General features: G+C 37.9%; 2 protein-coding genes across 9 annotated transcripts; one reads left to right on the top strand and one right to left on the bottom strand.

The window, feature by feature from the left end:
• The first annotated feature begins 3,707 nt into the window (after positions 1–3,707).
• Positions 3,708–7,579, top strand: LOC112275235 (pyruvate kinase isozyme A, chloroplastic). 8 transcript variants are annotated; one of them, XM_024505426.3, is made up of 8 exons: positions 3,708–3,941; positions 4,140–4,874; positions 5,070–5,160; positions 5,366–5,559; positions 5,807–5,928; positions 6,118–6,361; positions 6,568–6,802; positions 6,929–7,579. In XM_024505426.3, the coding sequence occupies exons 2-8, from the start codon at positions 4,254–4,256 to the stop codon at positions 7,258–7,260; spliced, it is 1,839 nt and encodes a 612-aa protein (XP_024361194.1). In that variant the 5' UTR covers positions 3,708–3,941; positions 4,140–4,253; the 3' UTR covers positions 7,261–7,579. The 8 variants fall into 8 exon arrangements, with proteins under 8 accessions (XP_024361194.1, XP_090102210.1, XP_024361188.1 ...); XM_090246084.1 differs by having other exon boundaries at positions 3,712–3,941; positions 4,121–4,874; XM_024505420.3 differs by having other exon boundaries at positions 3,726–3,941; positions 5,789–5,928.
• A 6,392-nt stretch (positions 7,580–13,971) lies between these two features.
• Positions 13,972–16,654, bottom strand: LOC112275010 (pyruvate kinase isozyme A, chloroplastic). The gene is made up of 7 exons (XM_090246260.1): positions 16,493–16,654; positions 16,207–16,297; positions 15,808–16,001; positions 15,439–15,560; positions 15,005–15,248; positions 14,564–14,798; positions 13,972–14,437 (listed from the first exon to the last, which is right to left on the bottom strand). Exons 1-7 carry the CDS (start codon positions 16,646–16,648, stop codon positions 14,106–14,108), a joined length of 1,374 nt encoding a protein of 457 aa, XP_090102386.1. The 5' UTR covers positions 16,649–16,654; the 3' UTR covers positions 13,972–14,105.
• Between the last annotated feature and the right edge of the window lie 8,030 nt (positions 16,655–24,684).

Below are 24,684 nucleotides of genomic sequence, written 5' to 3' on the forward strand. Positions count from 1 at the left end.
TTATCCAATGGATTCTTTTCAACTTGGGTTCATTTGGTAGCTGTAAAAGAGTACTTTATTTGCTATACAAATCACGTGTCATTATTCACTATAATTCATCTGTAATATACCATTCTTTCCAAAATATGTCAACATTGAAACAATGTTTTGAGTCATTGTATAAAAGTTATAAATATTTGTTTATTGACTTTTGGAAATGCTACTTATGAAACCATTCTTTTAAATATATCAACTAATTATTATAATAGATTAATAATATTTAATATAATTATATTCTTTAAATAGATTGAATTTTTTATAACCTTATTTTTTTTTAATAACATAATCTAAACTTCTATTATGAAGATAGAAAGTTATAAGTCCAATACAACCAAATCTTTATTGATAGGTGCAAGAACTTTAATGTGTATTGTAAAAAAAAGTTCATTTTTTGTTATTTATGCCATACCTATTTTTAATGGTAGAAAGACTTTAAGTAGCATTCCTAGTCAATATCAATATTATTAAGATGTTTTTGAAAAGAAATATGCATGTATTATTTTAAATCATTGTTTTTATAATTGTTTAATTGATTTTCAAGAAAAAACTCAATTGCCATTTGGCCCAATTTATAACTTTTCACATAATAAGTTAGTTGCACTCAAGGAATATATTAATAAGAACCTAACTAAAAAATTCATATGTCATTTAAAATCTTTAGTAAGAGCTTCTATCTTATTTATGAAGAAAATTGATAGATCACTATAAATGTGTGTGCATTATTGAAGATTCAACAAGATTATCATTAAGAATAGATGTTTTTACTTTTGATAGCATAACTTCTTGATCAACTAAGTTAAATTAAGATCTATACAAAAATATATCTTTTAGGAACATGCAACATCATATGTATTGAAAAAAGAGATGATTAGAAGATTGCATTTCAAACTAAGTATAGACATTTTAAATATAATATCATGTCTTTTAGATTCATAAATATACCAACTACTTTTAACATCTTATGAATAATGTTTTTTGAAAATATTTAGATGATTTTGTCATGTATTATTTAGACAACATCTTAATCTATTCTAAGAATAAAAAAGAACATAAACTTTATACTTGTCATATATTATAAAAATTTAAAGATGTGGAATTATATGCTAAGATGAAAAAATAAATATTTTATAAAATCCAGGTTGAATTTTTAGAAAATATTATTTCAAATAATGGACTTATGATGGATCTTAAGAAAGTTTAAACTATCATAGATTAGAAGATTTTAAAAATAATAAGAAATGTCAAATATTTTTTATAATTTACAAATTATTATCAAATCTTTATTAAGATTTTTTTTCAAATTGGATCTCTATTTACATATTTGACATGTAAAGACAAATTTAAGTAGAATAAAGAAGCAAAAGTATCATTTGGAGCTTTAAAGTCAATTTTTATTTTTATATTAATTTTATATTGTGTCAACTTTTCTAAGGTATTTTTTTATGAAAAAAAATATATTAGACTTTGCTTTAGATGAAGTATTATCACAAATAGGAACAAATAAAAAAAATTCACTCAATAGCTTTTTATTCATGTTTTTTTAGTAATGAATATTAATAAAAAGATCCACATTAAAGAACTTTTTGTAATTGTAGATTTATTTCTAAAATAACACCATTATTTAAAAGGCACTTCAACTCCAATTAATGTGTATATGGATCACAAGAACCTCAAGTATTTTATATTAATAAATATTCTAAATTATCAACAAGTCCATTAAAATATGTCTTTATTAAATTTTAATTTAAGATCATTTATTAATCATGAAAAAAAATAAGGTTTATCAAATGTGTTTTTTAGATATTCTTAACTTCCACCAAAATGAAGAGATACAAGTTTTGATCAATAACAAATAATTCTTTTGAAGCTAAAGCAATTTTATCTTTCCACAATGAAATCAACATTGATTGTTAATTCAATTTTTTTAAAGCAAATTCAATCAAATATGTCCTTAAATTCTCTTGTTCACATTATTAAATATGATCTATTTAAATATCTTCATAATTCAAAGTTTAAATTTAAAAATAATCTATTCTATTTCAAAGATTGTTTATGTATTCTAAAAGATGAAACCTAACTATCCACCTCTTTCTGTAAAAGTAGACAATAATCAAGTGTTTAAAGTTGAAGAAGACTTAGATTTAAGATGACACCAAAATAGATTGGAATATCTTGTACATTGGCACAAATGATGTTATTGAATATACATAGAAACTAACAATGAATCCTACAAATGAAAAAAAAAGAAGGTTGATGTTTTTGATTGACAACATCTATCAAAATTAAAATAAAGAATCAAGATATGATCAATACTCATTGTAAAACTTGTGCCTAAAAGGAGATATAATATTACAAAGATGTATAATTACCTAAATAAGAAGTATTATATATTAACTAAATATAAGTAGATTTCATAAGATCTTATGGACAAGCTTCTTAGAAGCTTTATAAATGCTGAATTGAATTTATACATGTTTGTAGTTGATTGGTAGATTGGAATCTTGACTAATAAGTTGGTCATGTAGCACACATGTAAAAAAATTGTCTTATAAGTTAGACATGTGTTGTTCAAGTTGAACATGTGTTAGAAGTCCTATAGAGCTTTGCTACATAGCTTCTAATTAGATAGTATATATGGAGGTAAGAATGAAGCCTTTTTTTTATTCTTGTTAATGCTTTTTTTGTTGTTAGTCTTGTTTTAAGAGTCTCTATTTTTCTTGTCTTTGACAATATCTATTCTAATTTCAATATTATACTATCTTTGAATGATTATCAAGTCTTTTCTCCTGAGATAAGTAAGAGTATATTGACCTTTTGGGTCTCTGCAATTTATGTCCTTGACAAAACAAGGCAAAACACATAAGAGCAAAAACACATTACATTAAACTAATAATGATAGTAAAGTCCAATAACATCTCAAAATTATTGAATTGAGCATTATAAATCTACTAACATCTAAAAATCTCCTAATTGCTCATTTCTTCCTTGTTTTTTTCCTCAAACTCAATAAAAGTAAGGAATTTTGAACAATTAACTAAAACTTTTGAATATTCAATCTAAACAAACTACCTATTCCATTAAACTAATAATATACCATCTATGTACATGTAAGTTTGATAAGAATAAAATAAGTATTTTATGATGAAAACTCATGTGTTGTAATACTTTTCAACTAATTGATTAATATAATGATCAACTAATTTAGAAGCCATAACAAAAATGGTGCTCTAAAAGTTATGATGAAGAAACTTACAACCATTACTACTCTGAAACAATTCTAATTCACCTTATGGTCTTAGGATCCTTCACCTACTGATTTTAACACTTCTTCCTAATTTTATAAGCAATAATATCTTCCATAAATTGCACATTACCATGGTAGAACAGCTTTTACAGAGTCCTCGGAACAAAACGATTCAACTTGTCCGACATTGAACCCCTCTTTTGCAAACCATCAAAACTCAGCGATTACATCCGGCTTAACGGTAGAAAGGGCCCAATGGAAGCCAATTACCCCCGAGGATTGAGGAGGATGGACGTGTCCTTGCGAGTAGAAGTGATCCACAGTGTGTCGGAGGACGATCTGACACTATCTTTGGTTACTATCCGGATAAACATGCCGTCGATTTCCGTCAGAACACCCGATTTTCGCATGACACGCTCATCGCAAACACTGTCCATATCTGAATGGAACGACATGACGGACGGTGTCCTCGTGGGAAAAGAGAAGCGAGAGAGCAGCCGAGACTTCAAGGACGACGACGTCGTGGTGGTGGTGAATGGTGTTGTTTGCGCCTCGGTAACTCCGCCGTTTTGCCACCGCCTCGGTGTCATCGGGGCTTTCGAGCTTCACGCCCTCTCGCCGTAGCAGCCAAGACATCTGTTGCTGAGTGGTACCCATGGTTAGTAGAGTTCATCTCTGCCTTCGCCTGTGCAGTCCAGGTGCAACACTTGCATGGCGTGACACTTCTTCTATATTTGCAGTGCTGGTTGTCCGAAATGGCATGTGTTTTGTCTTTGTAGTTGAGCTTGTTGTCTATTTTCGTCTTCGTGTTCCTTGACGTTCCTGCGTTGATCTCAGATCATTGTTTCCTTGCCAGAAGCTCTAAACCTTCGCTAGTGGGTTTGCGCCGAGTTGGTTTCCTTCGAGAGGTTCTTTTTTCTCGTTGTTGCAACTCAGAGGAGAAGGTTAGGGTGGTCCGGCGTTGGTTGACATGGCCAATACTCTTCCAGTGTACGATGTTCGATGCGCGTGGCAAGTGACGGACGTGAGTGCATTTGCTGATCGAGGGGGTTTAAGCAATGGAAGAGTTGGTTTGCGGCTTTGTAATTTGGGCGGATCCAAGCTGCGGGGTAACTCTTCCTTAGTTTCCAGGAGTGGAGGGAGGAATGGGGCCTGTGTTGGGGGTAGTCGGGCATTGACACCCATTACGAAGAGTGTCTTGAAGACTGAGTATGAGACGCCGGCGGGCGTGGAGGCGGATGTAACGAGGTTGGAGAGAGCTGTAACGGAGCGTGGCTTCGAGGTGGACTCGCGCATTGAAGAGGAGCTGAAGGGAGAAGGTGGGTTTCGCAATGTGAGGAGGACGAAGCTGATTGCCACGATCGGGCCGTCTTGCTGTTCCTACGAACAAATGGAAGCGCTGGCCTCGTCGGGAGTCAACATCGCCAGGCTCAACATGTGTCACGGCACTCACGAGTGGCACCGGCAGGTGATCAAGAATTGCCGGAGGTTGAATGCTGAGAAGGGCTATGGCATTGTTGTAATGATCGACACCGAGGGGAGTGAGATACACATGGGCGACCTGGGCGGGGTCTCTTCTGCCAAAGCGGAAGTAAGTTGAAACTTATTGTTTAGGTCGTGCCGCCCTACCTTAAGTGCATTCATTCCTTGCATGCAGATTTTCTAGCGCTTTTGTCAAGCTGCTTTTGCTATTGAGCTGTATTCCATGCATCTTCTCTTTGATGATTTTCGAGATTTTAAGTAGGGGTACTAAGTTATTTTTTCCTTCAATCCTGTATGTGTGAAGGATGGAGAAGAGTGGTGTTTCACTATTCGGAAATTTAACGGTCCATTGCCTGCTTACACTCTCCCTGTCAATTACGAAGGCTTTGCTGAAGGTATACTCGACTCTTACTTACTTCTGTCTGTAAATGCTGTCTGGTTATGAATTTATTGTTGCACAGTTTTATGACTTTTGGTCGTCCCAAGACCAGTGCACTTGCAAATCTCCCTTCCCAAAATGCTGTTTTGAAAGACTAACCTGCTTAATCTAGATTTATTATTCTCATGATCTGGGTAAACCTTGTTGGATGGTTACTACAGATGTACAGGTAGGCGACGAGTTGGTAGTAGATGGAGGAATGGTGAGGTTCGAGGTTCTAGAGAAGGTGGGTCCAGATGTGAAGTGCAAGTGCACTGACCCTGGAATACTTCTGCCGTGTGCCAACCTTAATTTATGGCGCGACGGTTACCTGGTGCGGGAGAAGAATGTTACGCTTCCCACAATATCATCAAAGGTAAATACCATTCTTCTTCTTATTATTATTTCCTGATTTTTATTTTATTTCTTTTTTATTTTTGTTTCTTTTTGATATTTTTGAGTTCTACAGATGTTTTTGTTCGTTACGTTCTCATTTTTTGCAAACACACAAGACGGACGATTGGCCACGTGAGGCTAATTTCCTCGTTCAATTCCTCCGCGCTTATTTCAGCTTTAGCTTAAACTTAAATTCAGCTTTCCAAAAGCTTGCGAATGGTTTGCAGGATTGGGTTGATATCGACTTTGGCATATCTGAAGGCGTGGATTTCATTGCCGTTTCGTTTGTGAAGTCTCCCGATGTCATTAAACATCTCAAGAGTTACGTTGCTGCACGGTCCCCAGACAGGTACCAGTATCATGATGGATTCGTCTTCATGTTCATGTATTTTGCGTAAATGAAAAAAAAAAAAAAAATATGTACATCTGACATGCGAGTGATTTTTATTGCTCAATCCAAGAGTGGATGAAGTTATTTTTTTATAGAGTTCTCCCATCTACTTTACAATTACATGCAGTGATATGCTTTGTAATGCAGGTCAATTGGTGTCATCGCCAAGATCGAAGACGCGAATTCCCTCAGATGTTTGGATGATATTATCCGTGTTTCAGATGGAGTGATGGTTGCAAGAGGAGATCTTGGTGCTCAGATACCACTGGAACAAGTTCCATCTGTGCAAGAAGCCATTATTGATGCTTGTCGAAAGCTTAACAGGCCTGTGATTGTCGCATCACAACTTCTTGAATCGATGATTGAGTATCCCACACCTACTCGAGCAGAGGTGAGATTCGTATGGTATTCCATTTAACGAATTAGAGTGGTCCCATTGTAGTGTGCATCCCTCCGTCTATATCCATCATGTGAACCGGCTAGTGTCTCTGTATGTTTTAGTCCAAATACCTCTCCAGCCTCTTTCCTCTTCAAATTGCATTCAGATTGATGAGAACCTTTAAGTAATAAAGCTTTGACCATTCACTTCACTTGCAGGTGGCAGATGTCTCAAATGCTGTGAGGCAACAAGCAGATGCGTTGATGCTGTCTGGCGAATCTGCCATGGGCCTTCATCCTCAGAAGGCTGTTGAGGTCTTGCGAGGGGTGAGTGTGCGCATGGAGCATTGGAGTCGGGAGGAGTCTCATCATGAGAAACCTCCATTGCCAGAGATTTCTACATCGGATACTGGAAGAACATCTGAACAGATATGCAACTCTGCGACTCAGATAGGTGGGCTTCTGAATATCACTGGTATCATTACTTAAGTTATCAATGAAGTGAGGTGTCGCAATCCGGTTGCTCTTAATCTTTTACTGGAATTCTATGAAGATTCTTGACAACGATGTGGTTACGCAGCCAATAAACTGGGAGCTGATGCAATTCTTGTGTATACACGCCGAGGCTACATGGCATCTTTGATTTCAAGGAACCGTCCAGATTGCCCCATCTTCGCTTTCACGGAGTCACGCAATGTTATGCGGTGCATGGACCTACAATGGGGCGTCGTTCCTTTTCAGTTTGCTTTCAGAAAAGATTTAGAGAGTAACCTTCTTCAATCCTTGGCTCTTTTGAAAGCGCACTGTATGGTGAGATCCGGAAACCTTGTAGTCGCTGTGTCCGACGTCTCCTCAGCCTCGCAATCAGGAACAGGAGTCCTGCAATCCATTCAAGTTCACGTCTTATCTTGAGCAGTTCTTGTTCTCTCAGAGAATCAAGCATACCCGCTCAAGAGATTGTTCTCTCTATGGACTGCATACCCAGGATTCCATATAATGGAGAAGTGATGGCATGAGACGACACGAGTCAGCAAAATAATTTACACTATATTGGGATTTGTCCATCTCCGAGTAACGTTGGAGAGAGATTTACTAATGGAAAGTAGAGCCGGGGGCTTGCAGTACATGTACCTTTCCATTGGTCAGATTTGGTCCACCTCCAACGTCTGCATTGATTATCTGTAAACATATCCGATTTCCTGAAAAAGTAAAGCTCTATACCTTGTAAAGATCCCGTGTGCACCTTGTAAAGACTCCCGGATCCTGAGCATTTCCTTAATCGTCTTCACACTAGTTTTCCATCAATTGTACACACCGCAGTGAGGTGGTCATTCACAAAGGTTGCAGACACAGTTTGTGAAGTACAAACTTTTCGGGGACACGATAACTGCCTCGTGTATCTTGGGTGAGAAACTTGGGTGAAAAAAGAGGTAGACAACTTTTGGTGTTGACGAAAGAATTTATTCTGCAGACCGAAACCTATGGATCCGAGACTGAAATGGACGAGAAGAGATTCAGGATTTTACCTTTACTACCAAAAGTTCACTTTTAACTTGAAATACAATATGTAGTTAATCCATTATACGACATGTTACCTCATATTACATGGCTCGGGTGAGATTTACACTGTTTCAACCGATCCAAGTCTGAGCAGAAGCGTATTTTGATGTAAACACACATTATTTCCAATCATAAACCACAGTGGAAAGCTAGTTTCTATGAAAACGTTTTTCGTTTGGCAAAAATTCTCCAACTTCAAATTTTTCAACAAGAGGAAAGACTTCAAAGATGTTGGCTCTTTCGTCGGTCTCCTTCACTAGCGAGGACATTTGATTGCTTGTTCTTTAGGTGCATTTCTGCGCAGGACGTAGATGTTGGACTTTGTGGGACATGGGTTGATTAGGTTACCCCGCTGCTCTCGCGGCACAGTGTACCGGTGTGAGGATCTTCAACGTTTCACCAAACACCAACATCGACATCCACGTCCACGTCCACAAACACCAACGTTTCACAGCAATTGCTGTATATCTCGACAACCGAACACTCAACCAGGAATTGAGCATTGCGGCAGCAGTTGTCGTACTTGGGTATGCAGGCAAACACTATCCATGAATCTACAAAGTTTTTGTAAGATTGGTTTATGAATGCATCTTGACTGAGATTTATGAAGCTGGGGTTGCAAATCTGCACGCGACAGCAGAAAGTTTTTGTTTGCTCCGGGTTTATAGGTCGAGAGTTTAGTTCCGGAGATTGAATACTAGACGAAGATCTGTTTTTAAATTCCTACTTTCGCTGAACAATACCACGCTGAACCCTTCACTTCACTAAATAAATCATTATAACAAGATCAGCTCGTACCTTTCAAGAGCTTTTTATCATGGTTCTCGTTTAATGCTGGTCCCAATTTCGTTTGATAGTTTTTAAAATTCAGATGCCTCAGAAAGTTCACCGGCACCTAATTGCATACTAAAAATGATGAGCCATGTAGAGAGGTGAGAGACACCGTTTCCTACACATTACCGATCCATGCTAATCGTGCACCCGGACTACATGGATTACAAGACGCTACTGGTGGAGCAGCTTGCTTTCACGTTGACGCTGTGCTCTTCACCATTAGCGGGATCATCTTGAGATGTAGCTTCGCTTCGTTGCATATAGCATGGGAAAATTGCCGCTGTTCAACTTCGTGACATACTTCACGGCTGCAGGTTGGATTTTTGAGCATGATGAGATTTTTAATGCCAATACAATTTCTCTGATCCTTTTTTTTAATCAGTTCAAGGAACTATTTCTTTATCTTCAGAACAGTGTTCCAATTACGTCTAGGGGGAATTATTGTTGTGCACAGGGTCAGCTTATGGTGAGTGAGACGTTTAGAAATCAGATTTGGATAGCTCATCTCATTCTTTACAATTGTCCTGCTGTTCGCTGAAGGCAGCAGTTGATATGAACTCGGTGAATGGCTCACAAGCGGAGTCTTCCCCGAGTCACATATGCACTATTGTGTGGCCTGAACATGTCCACCATCATAGCCATTACGTCTATGGTGTATGCTAGTGTACTAACTTAGTCGGTTATACATTATTTTTCGAAATATTCGTTGGTATGCACCAAAGATTCCTTTCACAAGTACATATGGAAGCTTCTCAACTTTGTTCATTAACATACCCAACCATTTGGTACCCTAAATATTATATTATGAGTTGTGCAGGTTTCTGACCAGTGACGCAAGTTGTTCTTGAGCACATCCGTAGCACATGAGACACGCTCGCTACATGCATTTTGTGCATTGCGTAACTCCTCATGGTTTCACAACCTAAATGACTTGCGTGGTTTCTAAGTTCTGCTTTGTGTCTCTCACATCACCGATAATCGCTGAGACAACATCTGTTAGGTGCAATTCTTGTCATCACTGGCTTGTTGTGACATCTAACAGAAAACATCAGTGATGCAAGCGCCTCGTTGTGGTCAACCGGCAATTGCTTTTTCTTCACTGGCTTGACTACTGCGAGTGGTTCCTATTCCGCGCGGTGAATATTTTGCACGCGTGACTGACTAAGCCGTTCGGCACCGCCGACATGACGTTCCAACCACTGGACATGTACCACTTCAAAGTTGACCTCCAAACGTCAACAATCGATACACTGAATGAGCAACTAAGTCCTCAGAGATTCTTCACCTGGTGAGCTCATGCATGGAAAACGTATGCTGCTGGAACTTTCTCCAGGACTTGCCATCGAATCGAAACGGCGGTTCTCTGGATCAAACGCTGTTTCAGCACTCTGATCAAGGCAAGCTCAACGCCGTGCTCACACAAACTTGCACCAGGTGTCCATTATCCAATCAATACTGCTGGCCTTCTACCACCTCTTGCATTGCTCATTATATGTGAGCATTTTGTTGTCAGCACATGCAAGATGTTAACCAACACATGTGAAGATCTTCACCAGTATAATACCATTTAGTAGTTGTCTCTTCCGAAAGGTGTCAACTTTGAGTTCAGTACTCAGAATGATAAGAATTCATGCCTCATGGGTGTATTAGAGAGACACTCTTCTTTTCGACTATTAAATTTTCTGGAAAATCAAATGCCTGCTTAAATAAATAAATATTAGTCTTCTAATTCTACTCAGCTCTATTGTCATGGATATACATAAATTACTTAGATTAAAAGTAATAGGTAGAAAATAAATATAAGTAGATTTAATAATATTTTGTGGATAAGCTTCTTAAAAGCTTTATAGATGCAAATTTGACTTAATATATGTTTATAGTTAATGGATATCTAGTAGGGTATGGATAAAATATTCATATTGTTGATACATAGAGATAGGTAGTTGGAGCCATGTTTGAGAAGTTTCTAGAATTGAGGTTAGATTGGTGGTCTATGTGATATCTACCATAGAATATTTTAGAAAGGGCTTAAGGTGGTTATCTAGGTAGGATCCATCATTAAGAACATTCTAAAATGTTCTAAGATGGTTGAACAAAGTATAAATAAGACTGGCTAGGACCATTTGGATATCTGGTCAAGTATGACTTTGGTCCCTTTTTCTTAGTAAAGTTTGATTTTGTACTTTTTTGTTCAATACCATTGTCGTGTTGTAGTTCGGCTACTATATGAAAATAATGTAATTATGTACTAAATATATAATTCATTAAGTAACATGGTGAGAGCCATATTAATAGATTTTAGTTGGTTGTAGAATATAATTTGATTATTACCTTGAGAAGAGATTAATTAAAAAAATTACTATAGAATTTGTATAACTTTAATTTTCTTTTGATAGTGGCTTTTAAGATTGGTTTTGGTTGATAGTAACTTCTAAATATTTAGAATCACCTTTGTTAGACATTAGTGACCATTGAAAACTTCTTTTGATTCTTTTATTTGATGTTTAGAGCATAAATTATGTAAATTTTATAAGAAAAAGGATTGAAGAAGGGTTTTGTTAGCAAAAGGGGTAATTAGGGCACTAATATAGATGAATGGAGATGAATGATGAAAATCTCCATTCCTATTAGTCAAAAATCATGACCAATGGGCTTTGAGGAGGCTGCCTGAGGCCATATTAGAGATTAGGGCTAGTTTCTCAAGGCCATTCGAGTTTTGAAGGCTAGGGTCAAAAGGTTTAGGTTTTTGGCTATGATTTAGATGCAAGTTTTGTATGGTTTGGAGTTTATATGAAGGAGGTACAAACACTCAAAGTTAAGGTGTTTATTTGGAAGCTACTGTCACTCCTTTTAGCATAATGTATGTGTACGGATAGCAATTGAGGATCGGCGACTGCGACTGGAGAGAGCACTTTTGCGGCTACACTTTTCACATACTGTTTACTGGATTCTAAGTTAAGTGAATGAGTTATTGGATTTTGAAGTCACTACACGCAATCTAAGGGTAGTAAGTAACTCGATTTGCTAGTGGTTGTCTCTTGAGCTATATCATGAGCAATTTCATAAGGTTTTGGCTCAAAATTTCAGAAAATGTATAATTTTATGTTAATAAACTTTATGCATAAGTTTTATGATATTTGAGTATTGGATTCTTGAGATATTAAGAAAATAGTGTTCGAGTGCTTGTAAATTAGGGTTTAGAGCATCTGCTAGAGTTTCTTAGATTCTAGAAGATCGGGAGTGAATTTATAGTTGGCTTTTTTTTTGGTAATAAAAGTTAAAGATGAATTCTACCTATCTTGTAAATTTGAGATAAACTGAATGATTAGATTAAGAGTTATGATTTTCTAAAGTTAAAGACAAGAAAATCCTTCGTGGAAAAAATACTTTTTGAAGGGGTTTTGTTATATTTTGAGTTTTATACAAAATAAAGGAGTTTTGGGAGGCTAATTCAAGATTCATATAAAGATTTAAGCTACACTCTCTACAGCTAGATATCCAGTGTATTCCCAAATAGCAAATCATGCCATACGACACCATTCTATTCTCTTTTGCTTTGTTTTACTTTTTATGTTTTATTTTATTTAATTTTGTTCACTTTTCTTCTCATTTATATTATTCTATGTTGTGATGGAATTTATATTTCTATGGATTGGAAGGGCTTTAGATCTTAGAGATGATCTAGTCCAATTTTATTAGTATGAGAGCAAGTATTAGTCTATTCTTTGAGAGCATATTGATAGCCACCGTCTAGTTTGAGATCAATTGCTCTAATCACATGAGGTACTGTTTTGAGGCTACCACAAGCTATTTTAAAGAATTTATTTTTGATATGCCATAGCTAGAGGTGAAAAATAAGTAAGTTGATTGGCTAACAAGGGCAATATTCTTCAATGATGGTAGATGTAAGTTGAGTCTTTATACCTCTACATTGAATGAAGTAAAAAAAAATTGTAGCTAAAGATTTATTTGTAGAGATGATCTTTATGAAGAAATAAATATAGCATAAGCAATTGGTATATACGGTGGTTTCTAATCTTGTCTTAGTGGTGGAAAAGACAGTCAAATGAGTAGAATGTGTAGAGCAACTCATACATGAATATTAGAATGTCTTTCCAATTAGCTTACTCAGTGGTATGCTACCTAATCAAGATGCCTCTTTCTAAATATAACTATTATCTAGGACCAAATTGATAAGTTGAATAATTTATTACCTTAGATCAAATGAATTTGAAGAGCTACAAAAGACATTGGACAAATTCTTTGAAAAGGACATCATTTAAGAAAGCACATGTCAAAGACAAGAACTCCATGAAAAAAGTAATTCAGACAAGTGAGTCTTTACTCAAAGAAAGGTAACAAAATATAAATAACTAAGTATGTATATTGAAAGAGAAACTGGAATGGCTATTGCCAAAAGACAAGAAAACTAGAGACTCTTGAAACTAGACTGGAAGCAAGAAAGGAGTTGACAAGAGTGAAGAAGGCTTCACTCTTGTGTCTATATATACTATCTAACTAGGGGCTACGTAGCAACATTCTATAGGACCTCCAATATGTATTGACTTTGTAGGACACATGCCTTGACTTACAAGGCAAGTTTTTCTACGTGTGGGCCACATAGTTAGCTTGATCTTCAAGCTAACAATGTGTATGGTACATGGCCAACTTATTGACCACGTTTCTAATCCAAAAAGTCAATTAAAGACACCTATGAAGTCAAAGTAGTGTCTATGAAGCTTCTAGGAAGCTTCCATATTAAATACTATAGAATTAACTTACTTTTACTTACTTCCACCTATATGTATATGTAATTACTAGCTTATATGAGTATGTCTGTGACATTACTCCCCCTTCTAGGAACGAGTTCCACGAGGAGCGGTCATCATATGTTGAGGAAATCTATCATGTGACGAATTGTATTCGCCACATACTCTGATCTTTGTTCTCTTCGAAGATGATTGATAGGGCCTCTCAACAATCAGTAGTGTCCCATACCAAGGCGGAAAGACCATCCAATTATTTGATCATTGTTGAGGCCTTCATAACTTCCTTCAAATACAACATTTGGAACACGAGCAAGAGTTGTTCCTACCTCTAAGAAAATCACCAAACATCGGGAGTCCCTTCCCAAATTGTGATACCAAACGCATTTGCAAGCCCCCGGCTCTACTTTCTATTAGCAAATCTCTCTCCAACGTTACTCGGAGATGGACAAATCCCAATATAGTGTAAATTATTTTGCTGACTCGTGTCGTCTCATGCCATCACTTCTCCATTATATGGAATCCTAGGTATGCAGTCCATAGAGAGAACAATCTCTTGAACGGGTATGCTTGATTCTCTGAGAGAACAAGAACTGCTCAAGATAAGACGTGAACTTGAATGGATTGCAGGACTCCTGTTCCTGATTGCGAGGCTGAGGAGACGTCGGACACAGCGACTACAAGGTTTCCGGATCTCACCATACAGTGCGCTTTCAAAAGAGCCAAGGATTGAAGAAGGTTACTCTCTAAATCTTTTCTGAAAGCAAACTGAAAAGGAACGACGCCCCATTGTAGGTCCATGCACCGCATAACATTGCGTGACTCCGTGAAAGCGAAGATGGGGCAATCTGGACGGTTCCTTGAAATCAAAGATGCCATGTAGCCTCGGCGTGTATACACAAGAATTGCATCAGCTCCCAGTTTATTGGCTGCGTAACCACATCGTTGTCAAGAATCTTCATAGAATTCCAGTAAAAGATTAAGAGCAACCGGATTGCGACACCTCACTTCATTGATAACTTAAGTAATGATACCAGTGATATTCAGAAGCCCACCTATCTGAGTCGCAGAGTTGCATATCTGTTCAGATGTTCTTCCAGTATCCGATGTAGAAATCTCTGGCAATGGAGGTTTCTCATGATGAGACTCCTCCCGACTCCAATGCTCCATGCGCACACTCACCCCTCGCAAGACCTCAACAGCCTTCTGAGGATGAAGGCCCATGGCAGATTCGCCAGACAGCATCAACGCATCTGCTTGTTGCCTCACAGCATTTGAGACATCTGCCACCTGCAAGTGAAGTGAATGGTCAAAGCTTTATTACTTAAAGGTTCTCATCAATCTGAATGCAATTTGAAGAGGAAAGAGGCTGGAGAGGTATTTGGACTAAAACATACAGAGACACTAGCCGGTTCACATGATGGATATAGACGGAGGGATGCACACTACAATGGGACCACTCTAATTCGTTAAATGGAATACCATACGAATCTCACCTCTGCTCGAGTAGGTGTGGGATACTCAATCATCGATTCAAGAAGTTGTGATGCGACAATCACAGGCCTGTTAAGCTTTCGACAAGCATCAATAATGGCTTCTTGCACAGATGGAACTTGTTCCAGTGGTATCTGAGCACCAAGATCTCCTCTTGCAACCATCACTCCATCTGAAACACGGATAATATCATCCAAACATCTGAGGGAATTCGCGTCTTCGATCTTGGCGATGACACCAATTGACCTGCATTACAAAGCATATCACTGCATGTAATTGTAAAGTAGATGGGAGAACTCTATAAAAAAATAACTTCATCCACTCTTGGATTGAGCAATAAAAATCACTCGCATGTCAGATGTACATATTTTTTTTTTTTTTTTTCATTTACGCAAAATACATGAACATGAAGACGAATCCATCATGATACTGGTACCTGTCTGGGGACCGTGCAGCAACGTAACTCTTGAGATGTTTAATGACATCGGGAGACTTCACAAACGAAACGGCAATGAAATCCACGCCTTCAGATATGCCAAAGTCGATATCAACCCAATCCTGCAAACCATTCGCAAGCTTTTGGAAAGCTGAATTTAAGTTTAAGCTAAAGCTGAAATAAGCGCGGAGGAATTGAACGAGGAAATTAGCCTCACGTGGCCAATCGTCCGTCTTGTGTGTTTGCAAAAAATGAGAACGTAACGAACAAAAACATCTGTAGAACTCAAAAATATCAAAAAGAAACAAAAATAAAAAAGAAATAAAATAAAAATCAGGAAATAATAATAAGAAGAAGAATGGTATTTACCTTTGATGATATTGTGGGAAGCGTAACATTCTTCTCCCGCACCAGGTAACCGTCGCGCCATAAATTAAGGTTGGCACACGGCAGAAGTATTCCAGGGTCAGTGCACTTGCACTTCACATCTGGACCCACCTTCTCTAGAACCTCGAACCTCACCATTCCTCCATCTACTACCAACTCGTCGCCTACCTGTACATCTGTAGTAACCATCCAACAAGGTTTACCCAGATCATGAGAATAATAAATCTAGATTAAGCAGGTTAGTCTTTCAAAACAGCATTTTGGGAAGGGAGATTTGCAAGTGCACTGGTCTTGGGACGACCAAAAGTCATAAAACTGTGCAACAATAAATTCATAACCAGACAGCATTTACAGACAGAAGTAAGTAAGAGTCGAGTATACCTTCAGCAAAGCCTTCGTAATTGACAGGGAGAGTGTAAGCAGGCAATGGACCGTTAAATTTCCGAATAGTGAAACACCACTCTTCTCCATCCTTCACACATACAGGATTGAAGGAAAAAATAACTTAGTACCCCTACTTAAAATCTCGAAAATCATCAAAGAGAAGATGCATGGAATATAGCTCAATAGCAAAAGCAGCTTGACAAAAGCGCTAGAAAATCTGCATGCAAGGAATGAATGCACTTAAGGTAGGGCAGCACGACCTAAACAATAAGTTTCAACTTACTTCCTCTTTGGCAGAAGAGACCCCACCCAGGTCGCCCATGTGTATCTCACTCCCCTCGGTGTCGATCATTACAACAATGCCATAGCCCTTCTCAGCATTCAACCTCCGGCAATTCTTGATCACCTGCCGGTGCCACTCGTGAGTGCCGTGACACATGTTGAGCCTAGCAATGTTGACTCCCAAATTGTGATACCAAACGCGTAATATCTCATCTGGCAGGTCAGCAAATAAAGGCTCTTGAGGCGAATCCGCCAGTTGTTGGTTCTGTATCTCCCGAGTACAACTACAAAGAAGCTACGAAACAAGGATTGAAAGTAGAATGTTATCTTGCCTAAATCTTGTTTCTTTCATGAAGAAGGTTTTCATCTTGATTTTGATGGATGTCGTCGATGAAAAGCCTCTACCACCTTTATTACATTTGCAAGATTCTTTATTGGCTCCCATGTGGGTTCACTAATATCATATCCGTGCCAATGGATAAGATATTCTAATTTATTTCGGTACCACCTTGAATCTAAGACTTCTTCTACTTCAAACTCTTCATTATTGTCCACTTCTATAGGAGGAGGTGGAGCTTGTGGTCTTCTTGGTATATCTATTGTCTTATATAGTTCAAGAAGAGACACCTGGAATACTGGATGGATTTTCATTGACTCCGATAGATATAAACGATATGCAACTGGATTGATTTGTGCAGAAATAGAAAATGGTCCAAGCCTTCGATAGTCCAACTTGTCACAAGGACAAGTGGTCTTGATATTGCGACAAAGTAGCCATACCTTATCACCCAAGAGGAATGGTGGTTGTTCCTTTCGATAGACATTTGCATTGACCTTTTGTTGTTTTTGAGCCTCTTTTAACTACGCCTTCATCGTTGCATGTAGCTCTGATAAATGAATTGCCAAATCTTTTGCAATAGGATTATCAACTTTTGAAAAGTCAAAAGTATCAAGTCGTGGATGATAACCATAATTAGCAAAGAAAGGTGTTTGTTTTGTAGAAGAATGTACCGTGTTATTGTAAGCAAACTCTACCAATGGCAAAAGAGTTGTCCAATCATTTTGTTGGTAGTTAATGGTACATCTTAAATATTGCTCCAAAACTTGATTAACACTCTCCATTTGTCTATCAGTTTGAGGATGGAATACTGAAGATAGTTTTATATCCACTTTTAGAATCTTGAAAAGAGTCTGTCAAAATCTTGATACAAATTGAGTTCCCCTATCTGATATAATATCCTTGGATAATCCATGATAGCGACAAATATTTTCAAGAAAGAGCTTAGCTATTTCTTCACCTGTGATACATTTTGTACATGGTACAAAATATGCCATCTTGGTAAAACAATCTACTATCATGAATATAGAGTTATAAGAACCTGAGATTGGAAGATCCGTGATGAAGTCCATAGAAATAGAAGACCATGGTTGTTCTCGAATGGATAATGGCTGAAGAAGTTCGTAAGGTCGATGACGAGGAGTTTTTGATCTCGAGCAAACATTACAAGATTGTACAAAATCTTTGACTGCTTTCCACATTTGTGGCTACCAAAAATCCCTGGATATTAGTTCTAAAGTTTTATTGTATCCAAAATATTTTGGTGCTGGGAAGTCATGACAAGCTTAAAGAATACGTAAACGTGCTTCTTCTTGTGGAACATATAGGCGTCCTTCGAAATAGAGTAGGTTTTTCTTGAATTCAAATTTAGAGTGATCATGAGATTTAGAAGAATTATTCTTGATATCATGAACAAGAGGGTCTAAAGACATACTTAGTTGGACTTGCTTAAGAAAATTTAAATCATTAATCAATGTTGATTTTATTGCTCGAAGATGAAATTGCTCCGGCTTCAAGAAAACCATTCTTTGTTGCTCAAAAGCTGCATCTCCTTCTTTTGGTGCAAGATAAGAATGTCTAGACAAGGCATTGGACAAATCTTGTTGTTTTCTTGGCCAATAAGTGATGATGAACTCGAATCTTGATAAAGACATGTTCCAACGAGCTTGACGATAATTTAATATGCGTATTGACATAAAATACTCAAGATTCTTGTGATTTGTATACACGATGACTGGAATGGAAGCGCCTTCTAGATAATGATGCCATTCTTAAAAAGAATCCACGATTGCAAGAAGTTCTTTGTCGTGGATCTCATAATTGATTTCTGCTGCTGAGAATTTTCTTGAATGAAAGGCTACTGGATGAAGTTAGTCATTTATTCCCATTTGTGATAAAACCACACCCAGAGCAAAGTCTGATGCATCTGTTTTTATAAAGAATGCTTTGAAAAAATCAACACCATACAAGATTGGTGCAGAAACAAACGCTGTCGTGTTGTAACACGAGTATACAGTGAAAATAAAAAGAAAGGGGAATTTTATTAATATTCAGTTACCTCGAATATTGGGAGCATCAACCAACTCCAGTACAAATACTGAGTGGTCAGGTTCAGTCACCCCGTTACAGTCAGCCGGGGCATACTGAAATGCTCCATTCGATTCTAATAACGGGAGTTAGCAAGATGAGAAGGACCAATTCACACGACGGGTTTGAAGAGCCAATTGGATCCAATTTCGAGAATCCAATCCGGGTCCTCTTACCCAATATGAGACCTGTATTGGTGGAACAACCCAATGCAGTCTAGTTACGAAAAAATCCAGGTCTTACTACGGGCCTCAGCCAGTCTGACGCGAAGACCAATTTGATCCAATTACGCGAGCATCTAGGTTACTACGGGCATCTTACCCAATATGCGACCTGAATTGGTCGGGCGACTCAATGTGGTCCCGATTACGGCATTTCGATTCTATTTCGGACTGTCCTGTTCTCTGTGCCATTTCAGGGAACGTTGTTTACGGTAAATGGATCTCTTAAAGGTAAAAACGGAGGAGAAGGCCTTGATGACGTGAGCCAATTTCGGATCTAAGCTCTGACCGCGGGAGCCAATTCCGGATCTAAGATGGAAGATTGAAGAAGTTCAGAGGATAAGGTTAGGGGAGAATATAGTTTTAGGGAGGAGAGGTTTTTTTTTTTTCGGAGAATCGGGGAGCTAGCTTCAAGCTTTTTGTAAGGTTACTAGTTCGTTTTCATTGGGGGTTTTGAAGATCAAGGAAATTAGAGAGAGGAGCTTCATGCTTCGGGTCGGGGAAGGAAAGACATAGAATTTGGATTTTTCTTCTTCGTAGAGTTTTGGGAAGACTGAGGCAATCGCTGCTAAAGTCAGTGTTGTAATGGTGAATCGGGATTTTTAAATGAAGTGGATTTGAATACTCTTGACTGTTTTGTAAAATCGAGTTACGTCTGTGATTGAAGGATTAAAAGGGTGTCTATAGGATTGAGTATGCGGAGTGAATGAAATTTATGGGGTTAATCTAACAGGACAGTCAGTGGAAACAAGATCGTAAGTACAAAGGGGTATTGAAGATTAACAGTTTGGGTTGTTCGGGGTTCTCTGTAACGTCTAGAGACCTATCGGCTGGGGCAAAAAAAAAAAAAAGACTTCGACAAGCAGTCGAAGAGTACCCGTATAGATTTACGGTACATTGTTGCAGTCGTTTATATTCCAGCAGTCAAAAACTGATAGACTGCTTGACTATCGGCGAATCTCCATACTACCTTCTACAGCCAGACGCCGGCGTGTTTTCGAGCAGGAAAGCACGTAATACGACATAAGTGGTGAACCCGACGTGAAAGCTTGAGGTAGAAGGTATTGGATTTCAGTTGATTTTATCTTTATTTTTATGGAAAACGAAAATAAAAATTTTGAAGGATTTTTGGGAGAAGTTTCTGGTGGGGAGTCTTCTAAAGGACAAGATATGCACATGGATCCATCTATTGCTAGTTTGTTTCAAGCCTTCTCATTGTCAATGCAGCAACAGCAAAGCAATGATCGAAAGGAAGCTTTGGCAACCAAAGCATTACAAGCAGTGGTCAATAAAATTGATCAATTTGATGGGAGGAATATTTCAAGGTATTTAAGATGTTATGTTCATGAAATGGAATTAAATCGGGTTTCTGAGAAGAAAATGGTTGCACTATTTGGACTTGCCACGATACCGGAGATAAGGGACCACATTACATCGATTACGGATCGTTGTGGGAATTCATGGGAGGATTTTTCACATGTATTGAAAGACGAATATTTCTTGGAAGATGCTGATCGCGTTACTAAGAAGCTGTTTCTGGAATGGATTGAACGGCCCAATAAGAATTTGCAAACAACAGAGCTACTAAGGGAATTTGAGAGGTAGTACTCTCAATTATCGAAGGTAGAAAAATTGACATTGGAGCCGAACAAAGTTGATCTATTTCTTCAAGCTGCTGATGGAGAATTGCAAGAGAAATTAGAACCCCTTCTTGAAGACAAAGAAGAAGATGAAGGATTGACGACGAAGTGGAAGAACGTTGAAGATGCAGTGGGGTTGCTTACAAAAAAAGAAAGGAGGAAGGATAGGAGCAATATTCCGAAAACAGTACAAGCACCCAAAGCTCCAGTACGTACAACACCACCGACAATGCTTACAGTTCAACCTTCGACATCCTTGTCAAAGAAAGCAGATATGGATATGGAAGAAATTATACGAGGAATGTGAAATCTTCAAATCAAATTGGCAAGACTTGAAGAGAATACTTCTATAAACAATTCGAAGAATGTTTCAAAATAAGGATATGTACAAAGATGCATTTGGTGTGATGATGCTTCACACACTAGAAAAGATTGCAATGAATTTAATAATATGATACGGCAGGGAATTATTTACTGGAAAGATGGGAAGATAGCATTGAAAGATAGGGAGGATCTTCTTCAAACCAATTTTGGCAAAGGAGGAATGAGAGCATTGGTTCAAGATTACTTAAAAGAGCATGAAACAGTACTACGAGAAAGTGCAAGTTATGGTGCTAGAGTAGATGATGAAATTGGTGGAAGTACGGAAACTAGTGAGTTTTGGGCTTCTGCTGTTTCTACAATGCAAGAAGGGAAATTACCTCGAGAAGCGTTATTGAGAACTGCAGCTACAATACGAGGAAGAACAGGTTGGGAGGATCCTGTTGAGTCTCTTTCAGTTCATGCATATATTGCTAAGAGCCAACATGAAGCTTTGATGGAAGAAAAAAGACGAGGAAATTTTGATGATACTAGAGAAGGAAATTCTTTTAAGAGGCAAACTCGAGGAGACAAGGCTCGGGAGGCAGCTTCACAAGAATTGCTTGTAAAGGATACCTCAGCATCATTGGGAGAAAAAACAATGGAGACAAAAGATAAGGGCAAATCAATTGCTTATAAGCTACTTTCTGACATTGAAGCGGCAACAAATTTGAAAGGGGTGTTGGAAGAACGTATATTAAACGCTAAAGTGGAATTCACATTGAAAGAAGTCTTGAAAATTGCAAAGAAGGAGTTTCATGATGTTATCATTGACAGCATTAAGCGAAAGAGGCAATTAATGAGCGAAACTGGAATGAGTCATGCTATTGATGCAAGAATATGTAGAGATGAAGAAGAGGTTGATATTGGTTACAAGCAACCAACAAATGAAAAGAATGGGTATAATCAGCGAGTACGTTTCGAAGATTCTAGTGACAAGGAAATGGAAACTTTGAGCCATTATACTCGAAAGCATTGGGCAAGGGCAACTACTGAGGTATTGGTGAAGGTAGGAGATATAGAAGAACCAATAGTTGCTTTGGTGGACCATGGTTCTGAAATAAATCTCATGTCTAAAGATCTTTATAAGAAGCAAAAATGGCCAATTGATATGGAACATGGATGGACAATACGAGCAGCTAATAACACACGAGGCGAATTATATGGAGCTTGTCCAGATGTCAAAATTTGGATTGGGGATGTTGCGACGGAGCAACATTTCTTCGTTCAAGATACAACGTCTTATCCGTTGATTTTAGGACAACCTTATATCACGGCAACACGGATGGAAACAAAGGTACTTGACGATGGTTCTGCTTATGCAAGGGTACGGAGCGAAGATGGGAGGAAAGCTGTACAATTTCTAACAGTACCTCTTAACCAAGAATGGAATCGAGATAGGTTGAGGGAGAAACCATTGCCAAAGATTGTTGAAGGATTTAAGGATTTTGGGGAGGTACCACTATAAAGCGAGATTATGGAGGTACAAAAGAGGAGGTACTCTCGCAAGATGAAGGTGCCTTTGATGCGAGTTTTATTGGTATATTGGAGAATGGAAATATTATGTATAAGAAAGTTGATGATTTTAAAAGAAAAGAAAGAAAAAGATTATATGATATTGAAGGACAGTTACGCAAGATAGGTACATTGCAAGATGATGAGAGGATTTTGGGTATTTATGAAGAAAATAGATTGGAAGATTCATTGGAATTGATTACATCTATTGGATTAGGGGATAATGATAAGATTGTTGAGATTCATTCGAGAGAGGTTTATACCATGCTTGAATCTTTTCAAGCACCAGAAGTCACAGTAGAGACGAGATATAAAACGGCAGATAAGAAGGTAAAGCCTGTTGCCGGACCATTACCAGAGGATTCTAAAGAACAAATGGGAGAAGCATCAAAAGAAGCAAGTTTAAGAGATCCAATGAGTATTGGACATCAGTTTACTGAAGAGACTTTTGAAGAATTGAAGATTGGTTCTGATGGTTCTTTATTGCCGGAGGAAATTACTTGCTTCAAAAAGATGTTGGCTAAACAAGGTAGATCGTTTGCCTTCGAATCTCATGAAATTGGGTGTGTGGATCCAAATATTATAACACCTATGGTTATCTTCACTGTACCGCATGTACCTTGGAATCTAAGACCAATTCCAGTACCGAGGGCACATTTACCTAAATTGGTGGAACTATTGAAAGAAAAGACAAAGATGAAAATATTAGAACCTTCATTTGTGCCGTATTCTAGTCGATGGTTTACGGTACCTAAGAAGAATGGGTCACTACGGTTTATTCAAGATATGCAGCCGGTGAATGCTGTAACTGTCAGGAATGCAGGAATTGGACCTATTGTGGATGAATTTGTTGAGGCGTTTGCTGGAAGGGCGATCTATTCAATGGGTGATTTGTATTCAGGTTATGATCAATTTCAACTTGCCGAAGGAAGTAGAGATATGACAACGATGAGGACACCACTTGGATTGGTTAGAATGTGCACTCTTCCTCAAGGCGCGACCAACTCAGTTGCGCATATGATGAATGGGATGAATAAGGTATTGAGAGATTTTATTCTGGAGAAGACTATGCCTTTTCTGGATGATGTTCCTATAAAAGAGTGTAGAGAAGGAGACAAGGATGAAACTTTAGATAAGAGGGGGTGTCGCAAATATGTTGTTGATCATATACAAGATTGTGAAAAGATTTTTACTTGGCTTGGAGAAGTTCATCTTACATTATCGGGTATGAAGTCCGTATTTGGAGTGCGAGAGGTTGTAATTGTTGGACATTTATGCGGATCTTACGGAAGAAAACCAGATCCGACAAAAGTTGATGCAATTGGAAGGATGAAAGAGGATTGTGATTCTTTAACAGAGGTTCGCAGGTTTTTGGGTGCATGTGTATTTTATCGAATCTGGATCCCTCATTTTGCTTACATAGCGGATCCATTATATGAACTGTTACGCAAAGGTTACTGATTTGAATGGAAAGAAAGGCATATTCAGGCAATGCAAAGATTGAAGAAATTATTGATGTCACCTCCAATATTGAGGAAGGTTGATTATAAGTGCAATAGACCAGTGATTCTTACTGTAGACGCTAGTCCAATTGCCGTTGGATGGGCTGTGGGTCAAGATGATTCAAATGGGAATAGATTTGCAGTTCGATTTGGGGCTAAAGTTTTAAGTATTCGTCAGCGTGCATATTTGCAAGTCAAAAGAGAACTTTGGGGAGTCGTTTCGGCTATGAAAGCTGAAAAGGACTATTTGATTGGGGCAGTAGTAGTAATTGAAACAGATTGCTTGCCATTGCTTGGAATGATTATTAACTGTTCAACGCCAGATATTGTAATGTTGAGATGGATTGCTTATATTAAGTCACTAAATCCAAAATTTAAGCATATCACTGGAAAGGACAATTTAGTAGCAGACATGCTATCTCGAGCAAGATACGAGAGGGAAGACGAAATGGTTGAAGACATTGATGATGTCGGATTGAAATTCTATTCAATATCAAATCTCAACAGAGAAGACAAGCTATTTCTTGAAG

Source organism: Physcomitrium patens, chromosome 22 (assembly GCF_059467195.1).
Source record: "Physcomitrium patens ecotype Gransden chromosome 22, ASM5946719v1, whole genome shotgun sequence".
Lineage (NCBI taxonomy): Eukaryota > Viridiplantae > Streptophyta > Bryopsida > Funariales > Funariaceae > Physcomitrium > Physcomitrium patens.